Source organism: Oryctolagus cuniculus, chromosome 10, assembly GCF_051225735.1.
Source record: "Oryctolagus cuniculus isolate XC-2025 breed Fujian yellow rabbit chromosome 10, ASM5122573v1, whole genome shotgun sequence".
In the NCBI taxonomy this organism is placed as follows: domain Eukaryota; kingdom Metazoa; phylum Chordata; class Mammalia; order Lagomorpha; family Leporidae; genus Oryctolagus; species Oryctolagus cuniculus.
This window is the reverse complement of record NC_142876.1, coordinates 56,952,818-56,967,006: the sequence shown is the minus strand read 5'-3', so window position 1 is coordinate 56,967,006 and position 14,189 is coordinate 56,952,818. Positions and strand designations below refer to the sequence as shown.

The following is a 14,189-nucleotide window of genomic DNA, read 5'->3' as shown; positions in this document are numbered from 1 at the left end:
TAGACTTCATGTGTTTGGGTTATATGACACCAATTATATTCTTACATTTTAGGTGTCAATTTGCTTTGAAAATTTTTTTTTTTTTAACTAGGTCTTAACCTGCAGAGTCAGTTTAACCTGGAAAATGTCACTGTTTTCAATACCAATGAACAGGAAAGCACCCTGGGTCAGAAGGTGAGACTGAAAATGAAATCTTCCCACAAAACATGTTTGTACTTTTGTTACTAAGATAATTCATATGAATGGGCCTCTAAATCATAAAAAATTAAAAGATATTTGGCTGTTTCTTTTTACAGGCATAATATGTATTCCTTGTAAAAAAAAATATTTTGGAGTAGCTATACTGTTCTGTTTTGCTTTAGATTTTATTATGTATTTGAAAGAGAGAGAGAGAGAGAGGTCTTCCATCTGCTAATTTGCTTCCCAGATGGCCACAATGGCCAGGGTTGGGACAGGCCAAAGCCAGGAGCCAGGAGTTTCTTCTAGGTCTCCCACATGGATAGCAGGAGCCCAAGCACTTGGGCCATCCTCCACTGCTTTTCTCTGGCACATTAACAGGGAGTTGGATAGGGAGTGGAGCAGTCAGGATGCAAACCAGCACCCATATGAAATTATGGCATTCCAGGTAGCTTTACTCACTAAGCCACAATGCTGGCCCCAGAATAGCTATTCTTTTATTAAAGTGAATTAACAGAGTAGCTATGTTATGGGTATTATGGTGCAGTGGGTTAAGCTGCCACTTGCAATACCCACATCACATATTAGAGTGCTGATTCAAGTCCCAGCTCCTTTGCTTCAAATCCAGCTTCCTGCTGTGCATGTGAGAAAGCAGCAAATAATGATTCTAGTGCTTAACCCCCTGTAGCCATCCACATGGAAGACTTAGATGGAGTTCCAACTTTTGATTTGGGCCTGGCCCAACCCTGGCTGGCATTTGGGAAGTAAATCAGCAGATGTAAGATCTTTCTCTGTCTCTCCATTTCTCTGTTGCTCTGCCTTTCAAATAAATAAAATTTAATAGTAATAATCATAATGTAAATTATGGAGTAGCTGTCCTTTCTGACATTGACCATTTTTACATGCAAAACACATTTCTGTAAATATATATTACTGTAGCCATGTGTAGCATTATTTATCCAACCTTTTAGAACTTGTGTCTAGGTACAAATATAGGTCATTTTTTTTCCCCAAGTGAGATCATACAATACATAACTGCTCTTAAATGCATTTTCTTCTTTTAACTGATGTATTTCTGCAGTGGTGCATTAATCTTGGGTTTTTTAATGTCTCCTCTGTCTTTGAATAGATATATCACAGTCACCTCTCAATGGATATTTAGATATTCTCTAATCATGAAAGATTGTTAACATTACAGTGGGATAGTACTATATAAATCATTACTAAAATATGCTGTTATCGCCTTAGAGTACATTCCAACAAGTAGAATTGCTGGGTATGTGTGCATATTTCAGATTTTGATAGCTATTGCCTGGTTACTTTTCAAAATGATTGTACCTTAATACTACCACCAGTGACAGAGAATGCCCATTTTCCTGCAGCCTCAAACCAACACTAAGAATTATCAAGTTTTTTTTAAATCTTGGCTTAGTTAGTGTAAATACTGGAAAAGTCTTATTTTAATTCACATTTCCTTGATTATTAATAGTGTTGAAGGACATTTTAGTAACTGGAATTTATTTTTTCTTTTGTGAATGTCCTATTTATATCACTTGCCCATTTTACTATTGGATTGCTTTTGTCATTGTATATATATTCAAAACAAATAGCTATGGAGCCTTTATTCCCAGAGAGAATCCATTGACCATGTTTTGAGAAATATTTGTTTGAAACTTTCCACTGTATCTTTGTGACATGTATTATTTCATTGTCATATGGCTCATGAGTTCTTGGATCCTTGTCACAGAACTCTTATTGCCTTAAAGGTTAACTATAGGTAGTTACTATGACTGGACGTCTTTGAAAATAGTTGCTTAGCAGTGTGCAAATGACATTATTTTAGTGTTCATCTTCTGCTTCATGACTGCTTCATAACTAGCTGTATATTTTTTTCAATTTAGCACACAGAGGATAGAGAAGAAGGAATGGATGTAGAAGAAGGTGAAATGGGAGATGATGAAGCTCCAACAACTTGGTAAATTCTTAGAGCCTACAATTTTTTGATTTAGAAAAATAGTTCTTTAATGAGTCATCAGGTTCTGAAGTAAGGATATAGACAAGGAAGAGGGAATCATGCTTATAGCTTTCTTTCATTTGTAACTTTGGTGTATAGTAAATGATAAATTCCAAATCACTGATGGTGCAGACATTTCATTGTTTATATAGTTTAACTTTTGCATAATCCCAGTGTTTGAAAAGCCAACTACAGGCCATCTTTTGAGCTCCTCCCCTTCTCCCTTTCATTAAACTTGTGGACTTCTTACCTGTGGGTATTAGACTAACTTTTAATGAAGTAACAATAATAAGAAACCTCCTTTCCATTTCCTCTTCCCTCTTGCTCTTATTACTGTTTCTGATCTCATCTTCTTTAGCCTTGTGCTTTTTCTCCAAATAATTTCCTCTGTGCTAGTTAAAAGCAATAAGGAAGAAAAAAGGAAGGTATAAAGGTATACTTTTTTTCACTAGTACTCTTGCAAATGTTTTGAGGGGATGAAAGTTATCATTGGTTGTTGCTGAAAGAATTTCCATTACTCTCTTCCAGAAGATAAGAGCAGATTCCTTTATGTGCATAGGGAGATATATTCCTAGCATCTCAGATTTCAAATTCAAACACATATCCCCAAAAGAAAGAAAAGAAATTGTATGTCTCCAGGTTTAGTTCTAGTATTTCCCAGTGATAGGATTGAACAAGCTCTAATCTCCGTACAACTCAATTTTACCATCTTTAAAATGTGGTAATGTCACCTATTCATTATAACTCTTTAAAAGATTAAATAAGATGATCAAAAATGATCTAATAAGGCACTTGTTATTACTGTAGTTGTTGGTTTTATATGTAATAGTAAACACTTAGTGTTTATTCAGTGTCAGTAGATAACTATTATTAACTATGGTTAGTATGCTTTTAGCAACCTATTCATAGACATGAATAAAACGTAGCAAAAGCTTGACTTCAGTCACTTAAAAGTTGTTATTCATTATTTATTTGTAGCAAGATGAACATGCTTCAGGTAGTAGCTGTTACTCCAGCAAAGTTAGCATACTTTATTAAGCTTTCTAAATTATTTATCTGACATTACACATAATTGACTGCCATTGCAATCTAGGTGGATACTACATGATCGCAAGTCACTTTTGAAAAATAAAACGCACAGATCTTAGTGGCAACTGTTTCATTGCAGATTAGGAAATTTTTCAGTTACTTCCAAGATCACAGTTTTGTTGCAGGTGGTTGAAGTTCTCAAAAGTGGAAATGTGCAATACCCAATAGGTTGCTCTGCTATAGACGTGTATTTTTTCTTGAATTTATACGCCAATTGTTATAAATTTTTAAAAAATTATTCTTCAAAAAGATTTTAGGATATTGAATTGTAGTTTGATCTTTTTTAAAAAGATTTGTTTATTATTTATTTATTTGAAAGATGGAGTTACAGAGGTATGGGGGGTTTTCCGTGCGCTGGTTCACTCCACAAATGCCCACGACGCCGGAGCATGGAGCTTGACGCTTCCTCCACATCTCCCACATGGGTGCAAGGGATCCAAGGACTTGGACCATCTTTCATTGCTTTCCCAGGCACATTAGCAGGGAGCTGGATCAGAAGTGGAACGGCCAGGACTCAACCCAGCACCCATATGGAATGCTGGCACTGCAGGCAGTGGCTTTACCCACTAACACCGGCCCCTCTAATTTTCACTTTAAAGCTCTGAATATTTTGTTGTTTTCTTTGAAGTGACATGCCCACTTCATTTTTAATAAAATGTTGGCTAATTGCCTATCTAAAGTCATGATTTGTCAGTAAGAATGATTTTCTGTTAACGGAATTAACTAGTCCAGTTTGCAGTACAGACATTTGCACAAGTGCTTAAGCAAGACAATTTTCATTCTCTGCTTTGCAGCAGAAGTGTTTATCACTTCAGCTCAGTCCATATTTTAGAATCTCAAAAGAAATGTATTTGAAGGACTGGCATTTTGGCACATTGAAACTGCAGCTTGTGATTCTGGCACCCCATATGCCACCACACCAGCCCCCTTTGTTTGTGATCTTAATATGAATTAGATTGTTAGATGGAGATTTTTTTTATCAAATGTGCTTTCATATGTTTTACTGAAATACTTTTCCTCGGGCTGGCATTGTGGCACAATAGAGTAAACTGCTGGTTTTAACACCATATTAGAATACCAGTTCAAGTCCTGGCTATTCCACTTCCAATTGCACACTCTGCTGGTATTCCTGGAAAAGCAGTGGAGGGAGAATGGCTCAAGTAGTTGGGCTCCTGTCACTCTTGAGGGAGACTCAGATGGAATTCCAGGCTCCTGGCTTCACCATTGCAGCCATTTTGGGAGTGAACCAACACATGGAAGGTCTTTCTCTATCACTCTGGCTTTCAAATAATTAAATAGATAAATCTTTAAAAAAAAATACTTCATTGGGCCAGTGTTATAGCATAGCTGGTAAAGCCGCCACCTGTTGCACTGGCATCCCACATGAGCGTGGGTTCATGTCCAGGCTGCTTCACTTTTGATCCCTTCTGGTGGCCTGGGAGGGCAACAGAAGGTGAAATGAATAAACTTTAAAAAAAAAAAAAAAAAGAAAACTCTTCTTTTTTTCTATCTGAAATCACATCTTTAAAAAATTTTGTAAAAACTATATTTTCAACTAGTTATTTTATACTATTTTAAATCCAAGGAAACTAAGGTAATTTTCTTTTATTTATTTATTTATTTGAAAGTCAGTTACACAGAGAGAGGAGAGGCAAAGAGAGAGAGGTCTTCCATCCAATGTTTCACTCCCCAGTTGGCTGCAACAGCCGAAGCCGATCTGAAGCCAGGAGCCAGGAGCTTCTTCCAGGTCTCCCATGCAGGGAGCTGGTGGGTAAAGCCACCACCTGCGATGCCAGCATCCCATATAGGCACCGGTTCAAGTCTTGGCTGTTCCACTTCCAATCTAGCTTTCTACTATAGCCTGGTAAAGCAGTAGAAAATGGCCCAAGTCCTTGGGCCTCTGCACCTGCATGGGAGACCCTGAAGAAGTTCCTGGCTCCTGGCTTCAGATCACCCCAGCACTGGCCATTGCAGCCATTTGGAGAGTGAACCAGCAGATAACAGAAACCTCTCTCTCTCCCCTTTCTCTCTCTCCCCCTCCCCCTCTCCGTCCCTCTTCTCCCACCCTCTCCCTCTGCCTCTCTCTCTAACTCTGCGTTTCAAATAAATAAATAAATCTTTTTTAAAAAAAGAAGTAGAAAAATCTAAAAATAGCTATCGCTTGGGTTAGAAAAAGTCTAAACTATTTGTTTTGACATTAAAAAATAAAGCTAATAAAGTCACTACAGAATGGGGTTTTTTTGTGTGAAACTAACTTGATAAGTAATATATTTGTCTCATACTAGAGTTTCTTACCCTGGTGTACTAGTTATAATTCCTGGGACTTTTTTTTTTTTTTTTTTTAAGAATTATTTAATTGAAAGGCAGAGTGTGAGAAAGCAAAGGAGAGCAAGAGACACAGAGATCTACCATTGGCTGATTCACTCCCAAATGGCCACAACAGCTGGAGCTCAGCCAAGCCAAAGCCAGGAACCTGAAACTACACCCCAGTCTCCCACATGGGTGGCAGGAGCTCAAGTACTTGGGCAATCTTCCATTCCTTTCCCAGGCATCACAGCAGCACGACAAAGCTGGCCCCAATTCCTGGGGCTTTTAACATATTATCAGATTAACCTGATTTGAAATAACATTGAAGTTATTTCTTCTCATGTCAAAATCTGGAGACAAGCAGTCCAGGACTGGAGGAGCTAATCTCCCACTCAGTGAGATTTTCTAGGCACCCAAGTTCTTTTCTTTCTTTCTTTTTTTTTTAATTAGTTAATTAATTTATTTATTTGAAAGACAGTGGCGGGGGGGGGGGGGGACAGATCTTCCATTTGCTGATTCACTCCCCAGATAGCCGAAGTGCTTAGAGCTGGGCCAGGCTAAAGCCAAGAGTCTGGAATTCTATTCAGGAGTCTCCCATGTGGGTGGCAGGAGTCCAAGTACTCTGACCATCTTCTGCTGCTTTCCCAGGCATAATAGCAGAGAAACTGGATCAGAGGAGCAGCTGGGATTCAAACCAGGGCTCAAATAGGATGCCAGCATCCCAGATGGTGATTAATCTGCACTACAGTGTCAGCCCCTCCTAAATTTTTGTTCCATTGTACCTCATTGTTTGCCATTTTACTGTGCTGCAAGAAGGCTCACTCTCCTGTCTGCATGCTGGTCAGCAGGAACAGAAAAGGGCAAGTGGTAAAACATGGCCCAAAAGTTGCACATATGACTTCTACTCCCAAGCTGAATGGTCAGAATTGAATCACGTGGCCGTATCTGGCAGCAGTAGAAGTTGGGAGACAGTCTTTAATTTTTTTAAAGATTTATTTATTTATTTGAAAGTCAGAGTTAGAGAGGAGGAGAGGCAGAGAGAGAGGTCCTCCATCCGTTGGTTCACTCTCCAAATGGCCGGAGCTGTGCCCATCTAAAGCCAGGAGCCAGAAGCTTCTTCCAGGTCTCCCATGCCCATGGAGTTGGGCCATCTTCTACTGCTTTCCCAGGCTATAGCCGAGAGCTGGATCGGAAGTGGAGCAGCCAGGACTCGAACCATTGCCCATATGGGATGCTGGCACTGCAGGCGGCAGGCTTTACCTGCTACACTACAGTGCTGGCCCCGACAGTCTTTAATTCTTCATAACCATGTGTGCAACCAGAATTCAGGGACTCCATGAGTATACTTAAAAAGCCTCTATTGGAATCTATGAGTCATCTGAAATGGCATGTAAAATTTTATATAATTACTTGTGACTGTGCGCTTTTCTAGGGAAAGAAGCCATTGCTCTCATGATTCACTGAAAAGAGTTTGTGACCCAAGAAAAGTTAAGACTATTTAGAGGGGCCGGCGCCATGGCTCACTTGGTTAATCATCCGCCTACAGCGCCAGCATCCCATATGGGCTCCGGGTTCTAGTTCCGGTTGCTCTTCTTCCAGTCTGGCTCTCTGCTGTGGCCCAGGAGGGCAGTGCAGGATGGCCCAAGTGCTTGGGCCCCTGTACCTACATGGGAGACCAGGAAGAAGCACCTGGCTCCTGGCTTCGGATCAGTGCAGCTCTGGCCATTGCGGCCATCTAGGGAGTAAACCAACAAAAGGAAGACCTTTCTCTATGTCTCTCTCACTGTCTATAACTTTACCTGTCAAATAAATTTTAAAAAATAAGAATATTTTGATATTTGTTAAACTATTTGACATCTTTAATGTAACTTTTATTTTATTAGCTCCATCCCAATTGATTACAACCTGTATCGAAAATTCTGGTCACTTCAGGATTACTTCAGGAACCCCGTGCAATGCTATGAGAAGATTTCATGGAAAACTTTTCTTAAGGTGAGTTGCCAATCACAGACTATCAGAAACCCAGTATAGATAGCTAATGGCAGACCAAAAACTAAATTCTTGTCCACCTTAAATTTTTATATCTATTTTATAATATACAAAGCTAAATTGTAAATTAATTTTAAACCAGTAATTTTATGGAGTATTTTCTAAGTAACTTGGGGATTTAAAAATTGATGATTATAGCCCTTTTTAATATTATAGTGATTGTTGTCAACATAAATTGGTGATTTTTTTTTTGCACAATACATTCTCTATTTGCACAAAATTATTTTTGTTCTCCCATTAAAACAGGGGTCTGCAAACTGGCCTTGCCAAATCCAACCTGCTGCTTTGTAAACTTTATAAAAAAAGGTTTATTAGAATACATCCATGACCATTCATTTAATCTTCAGCTGTGTTCCATCCAAATGACATAGTTGAATAGTTGAAGTTGAGACTATATGGGCCAAAGAGTCTAAAATACTTATATTTTACAAAAAGTTTGTCAGCTCCTGTTTTAGAACAGTCCTCTATGTTCATTTTTCTTGAGCAATTGTTATCTTTTTCATCATAATTAAAATCCCAGAAAAACAGATGGCTCGTAAAGTGTGGGCTGCTATTGTGGTGCAGTGGGTTAAGCTTCCATACACAACACCAGCATCCCATATGAGCTTCCAGCTGTTCCACTTCTAACCCAGCTCCTTGCTAATAGCCTGGGAAAGCAGTGGAAGATGGCCCAAGTCCTTGAACCCCTGCCACTCACATGGGAGACCTGCATGAAGTTCCAGACTCCCGGCTTTGACTTGACCAGGCCCGTTGTTGTGGCTATTTGGAGAGTGAACCAGCAGATAGAAGATCGATCTCTCTCTTTGCTTCTCTCTGTAACTCTGCCTTTCAAAAAACTATTTTTCAAAATGTAACATAATGTTTATTATGTTTTCTAAGTTGAAATTTTTAACAATTTTTATTAAGAAAAAGAGGGGAAAAGAGATTGAACTCCCATATGCTGGTTCAGCCCCAAACACCTGCAATGGCAGGCAGGTAGAGGTCCAGGACACAGCTGAGAGCCAGGAACTCATACCTTCACATCTGTGGACTCAACCAACTGCGCTAGAACATACTGCGGGGGAAGGAACTGAATGTGTATTGAATAGGTATAGACTTTTTTTCTTGTTGTTACTCCCTTAAAATACAGTGTAACTATTTATGTAGCATTTACGTTGTATTAGGCACTATATAAGTTATCTAAAGGTGAATTAAAGTTTATAGGAGCATGTGTATAGGTTACATTCAAGAATGATGCTATTTTACATGAGGTACTTGAAAATTCACAGATTTGGTATCTGGGTGGCATTTCAGAATCCATCCCCAGCAGATACCAAGGAACAGCTCTATTCTCAAACATTCCATTCTCTGTCTCCTTTACAAACTGTATAAGAAAGCATGTTTCCAGCCGGCGCCACGGCTCAATAGGCTAATCCTCTGCCTGCAGCGCTGGCACACGGGGTTCTAGTCCCGGTCGGGGCGCCGGATTCTGTCCCGGTTGCCCCTCTTCCAGGCCAGCTCTCTGCTATGGCCCGGGAGTGCAGTGGAGGATGGCCCAAGTGCCTGGGCCCTGCACTCCATGGGAGACCAGGAGAAGCACCTGGCTCCTGCCTTCGGATCAGCACCATGCGCTGGCCGCAGCACGCCAGCCGCGGCGGCCATTGGAGGGTGAGCCAATGGAAAAGGAAGACCTTTCTCTCTGTCTCTCTCTCTCTTTCACTGTCCACTCTGCCTGTAAAAAAAAAAAAAAAAAAAAAAAAAAAAGGCGTGTTCCCTCTGGAGTAGACCGTTTAATACTACTTTTACAGTACGATAAAAACGATAAAGTCTCATACTAAATAGTTGTTACTACTTTTTTGCTATGATGATTCTTGTTTAATATGCCTCACAATATACATCTTTGATTCATTGAGAGTAAATTCTAGGTATTTTCAGAAAAGTACTAAACAAATTTGTGGTACCAGTACTAAATAGAACTAACTGATGTTTTTACTTTGCAGTATTCTGAAGAAGTTTTAGCAGTTTTTAAAAGTTATAAATTAGATGATACTCAGGCCTCAAGGAAAAAGATGGAAGAATTGAAAACAGGAGGAGAACATGTATATTTTGCAAAATTTTTAACAAGTGAAAAGGTATAAATATTTCTTTTTCACTAAGCATAATAAGAAATTATCTCCTTTTTTCCATTTGATCGCCTTTTCAAATTAAGGGCAATAGAATTGTTTCTTTTAATTGGAACTGATAAATGTTAGTTTGCGAATCCCATTTCTTCCTTGCACAAGTAGGACTAATATGATTTCAAAGGTGAAAGAGGTTTTACAGTGAATCTGTTTTACAGACATACTTTAGAATACCTGTAGTTTAATTTCAAGTGTGTATATATTTTAAACTTGATTAGGATTCAGTGTGTGCTTGTGAAAATATTTTGTGACTAATTTATCATTTAGGTACAGATAAGGATTTTGAAAGTTCCCTGTTAATCTTATTTATACATTGTAATAAGTTTATTTTGTTCAGATTTAAAGGGTTTTATAAGTTTTCTGGTCAAGATGACATACTGAGTTTGTTTCAACTCACTTCCTTTGCTCCAAATACATAGCCATGACAGGGAAAATATAAAAAAGAAAACCAAAAAAGCAAAGCTGGGCTTCCAGAAACAAGATAAATGTCTTCATGGACCTGAAATGTCAAGTAGTAATTGAAACTGAAGCTGTGGCCTGTTGAACTCTTTCCAAAGTAGGTGAAGGCACCAAGAGTTTGGCTACAAATAATGGAAATCAGATGTACTCCATGTGGAACAAGGGGCCAGAGCCAGATTCACTGCTTGAAACCAGGGACTGGGTGAAACTTTACCCACTTAACATAAAAATACTGCCAGTCTTCTTCCAGTGGCTGTGGTTTTAATAAGAAGACCTGAGGTTAATGAAGACCCAGCTTTATGTCCATCTGCTTGTTCAGTGTCTAGATTGTAGTCTCCTCTGTATGCTCATGAAAGAGACGCTCCAGCAAGTCATCATAAGATTTTTCTAGACTTGAGCCTAGGGCCCTGGTGAAAGAAATTGCAAAAACTGCTAGATAGGGAAGGATGTACAGAGGGAAAAGGAGGAAGTAAGCAAACATCCCAAAAGAAAAGCCTCCTGCTCAAAACTCTCTGGTAAATTAAAGTTCAAAAATCCATAAAGAAATCCAGTGAAGGATCTTCAGCAAAATCGGCTATTGGGATATATGTGTATCTATTCCTGGTGAACTATACAGCCTGATCAAGACTTTGTGTATGTTGTGGGTACTCAGAGCTAATTGAGATAGCACCCATTGAAAAAGAGCAAGAAATCATACAGCAAACAGGCAGAAATGAAATAGCCTTTTAATTGAGAGTCCTGGAAATCATTGAAACCAAAGCATAACACCCAGAATTAAACTATAGATTGGACATAGATGAGGAAAACTACTGAATTGAAGATAGTGATAATAACATCATTCAGCATGTATCTCATAGAAATAGTTTCATGTTTTAGTGAAAAAGCAGTTAAAAGCTGTGGTGCATTTCTCTAGTAAGTTTTCTGAAGAACAAAATTGAGGGAATGGTATAGAAACTGCACAGAAAGTAATTCAAGGAAATATCAGTCCCTCAGATTAAAAGTGTGCTCCAGCTAATCAGGAGTAATAAAGAAAGTTAAACACACATTTCAGTACTTCATGCTGTAGCTCTGGGGATACAGAGGAAGAAGGAAAACCTTAGTCACCAAAGGTAAACAGAGACACATCCTGGGAAGGAACAGCAGTTTGACTGTTGGCAGATTTCTAACAGATAACAGCCATCAATACCAGAAGACTGCAGAGAAATGAAGTGCTGAAGAAAAATAACTATCAGTATAGAATTTTTTACCCAGCTAAGTGCATTCAAGACTCTGGATGTAAGAAGGACATTTATATACAAAGGCTGGGAAAAATTCTGAAAAAACTACTAATGGATGTTCTTCAAGAGGAAGGAAATTGAATCCATAGGAAAGGAGTGAGATACAGAAAGCAGTGGTGAGCATAAAAATTGAAAATTGTGATAATAAATTTGCTATTATAACAGCAAAATCTTAACTGATTTTTAGAATTAATGTGAAACAGCTAGATGACAATATGGGGAGGGAAAGCAGAGATTTAATGAATAATTTAAACTCACTGCATTCTATGTGATCTTCAAGGAAGACAGGAGTCTGAATAACTTGAGACTTTTTATGTATGTTAAATGGGTAACCACTAAAAGAAAACTAACCTGTAATTCTCAGCAGAGACTAAAAGGGTGGGGTTTGGGGGGGATCCAGAGTGCTTTCTAAATCTAATATCAGCAAGAGGGGAAGAAAAGGACTAGAAAGTAAGGTAGAATTAGTTTCAAACATGTCAGTAATATCACCTACGACTGATTTAATTCATGTAATAAAAGAGATCATCAGATTGGATCTTTAAAACTTCAGATATATTTATTAATTATTGGTTGAAGAAAAAATCCAAAATTTTTACCCTATGTAGAAGATAGGAAGAAGGGCCAGCACTGTGGCATAACAGTTAAGGCCGCTGCCTGCAGTGCCAGCATCCCATAGGGCACTGGTTCAAGACTTGGCTGTTCCACTTCTGAGCCAGCTCCCTGCTGTGGTCTGGGAAAGCAATGGAAGATGGCCCAAGTCTTTGGGCCCCTGCACCCACATGGAAGACCCGGAGGAAGCTCCTGGCTCCTGGCTTCAGATCGGCACAGCTGTGGCCGTTGCGGCCATTTGGGGCATGAACCAGTGGGTAGAAGACCTCTTCCCTCCACCCCTGTCTCTCTCTGTCTCTTTCTGCCTCTGCCCCAGCCCCTCTAACTCTGCCTTTCAAATAAATATTTCAAAAAAGGGGGGGGGAAGAAAATATCAAAGCTGAAGTGTCAGTTTAAATATGTCATCAGGGTAGAAAAATTATAAAACAAAACACTCAGTAATAGTTACATACATGAGTTATAGGATGCATTTCTCAGGACATGACAAGTATTCTAAATTCTGGGTGTCTTAAAAGTTTTTTTGTTTTTTTGTTTTTTGTTTTTGTTTTTTGTTTTTTTTTTGTACAGAGAACATTTCTAAAGGATGTTTTAATAATGGGTAACAGGATTAAACATTTTCAGAGATATCTCCACATTGGATTGTAACATTAATGCTGCTATATCATTCTTCATTTATTTTATCAGACATGTCTTTGTAATAGTTTCTCCTAGCCAAAATCCTGTGAGCTTTCACTAGCAGTTTGGAGAGCATGAATTTTTGCAGTTAAGTGCTGGAATTCATTAATTAGTGACATGGAGGACATTAAAACAGCTTGGAGAAACATAAAACTTACAATATGAAAAAGAAAAAAGCTCAGAATTGTACTAAAGAGGTCGTGAGGCATGTAGTGTTTTGCATATTCAGTTTCATTCTTTGTTGCCTCTTAAGCAACAACTTTTTAAGTTTAGAACCCTTTCTGTATATTTTTCATATTTCTAAGTATTTTCAGTGTTTGCTAATTAATATCCAAGTGAAAATAATTAGAATGCATTACCTACAGCATGAAAAACATGCTGCATTTTATGAACTGTGCTGCTCCTCTGGAAGAAGCCACCCAGCATCTCCATACCTTAAAATACCTTGTATGGTCTTTTAAATCTCAGGGCTCCCAAAACGGCCATTCTACCAAACTACATGCCAGTTTTTAGTCTGATGTTACTTTTAACTTTCTTCTGATGAAGTAATGGGAAAGCTGATTATTTGCAGAGACATAAGTGCTTTATTTCTTGCTGGTAAGAGCTTATTAAAGTGAAATCTAGATGATTATTTGGAGCAAAATTTTTTTTTAAATATTACTTATTTGAGAGACAAATGGAGCTCCCTTCTGGTTTACTCCCCAGATGCCCACACTGGCTGGGGCTGGGCTCAGCCAAATCTGGAAACTCAGTCTAGGTTTTCCATATGGGTGGCAGGAACCCAGTTACTTGAGCCATGACTGTTGCCTTCAGTGCCTGCATTAGTAGGAAGCTAGAGTCAGGAGCCATAGCCAGGTAGGGAACCTAGATACTCCAACGTGGGATGCCCGTGTCTTAACCACTAGGCTAAATGCCTGTCATTTCATTGGTCATCACTGTAGACAACCTATGATCCTGTCTAATGAGAATGTTAAGATCCAGAAGCATTATGTTTTGCTTATATAAATATTATCAAATTTTTCCTTAGGGAAGGCCACGAGATGACAAATGGCAAGTATGATCCAACTTTATAGTTAAGAGACTAGCCAGTTGCAGCAACTGGGTAGACATGGATTTTACAAATAAAATCAGTGTGTTTTGAAGTTACCGTACCTTCTTTCTTAAAGACATTTCCCCTGGAAACAAAGTGGCACTGTAATTTTCAAGGACTGTTGTTTTGTGCTGCCTGGGGTATGATAGCAAACTCTGTCCATAACAATACAGTTCCCTGGCTAGCATACCAGTAACTGATAATCCAGGGATATCAGTCACCAACTGTAGTGCTGAGACATTTGTATACACAGGGAGAAAAGAGGGAGATAGAGCGGTCTTCCA

General features: G+C 38.8%; 1 protein-coding gene across 13 annotated transcripts in view; it reads left to right on the top strand.

Moving 5' to 3' along the window:
• Positions 1-14,189, top strand: part of THOC1 (THO complex subunit 1) — a 56,835-nt gene that overhangs the window by 21,455 nt on the left and 21,191 nt on the right. For 12 of the 13 annotated variants that reach the window (XR_016214620.1, XR_016214619.1, XR_016214621.1 and 9 more), the window contains 4 exons: positions 92-174; positions 2,079-2,152; positions 7,471-7,579; positions 9,616-9,747. Coding sequence is in view for 10 of the 13 variants with exons in the window: in XM_002713446.5 (XP_002713492.1) it covers positions 92-174; positions 2,079-2,152; positions 7,471-7,579; positions 9,616-9,747 (398 nt within the window). In the remaining 3 variants the exon portion in view is untranslated. The remainder of the gene's footprint in view (positions 1-91; positions 175-2,078; positions 2,153-7,470; positions 7,580-9,615; positions 9,748-14,189) is intronic. The other variant, XM_089305869.1, reaches the window with a different exon arrangement.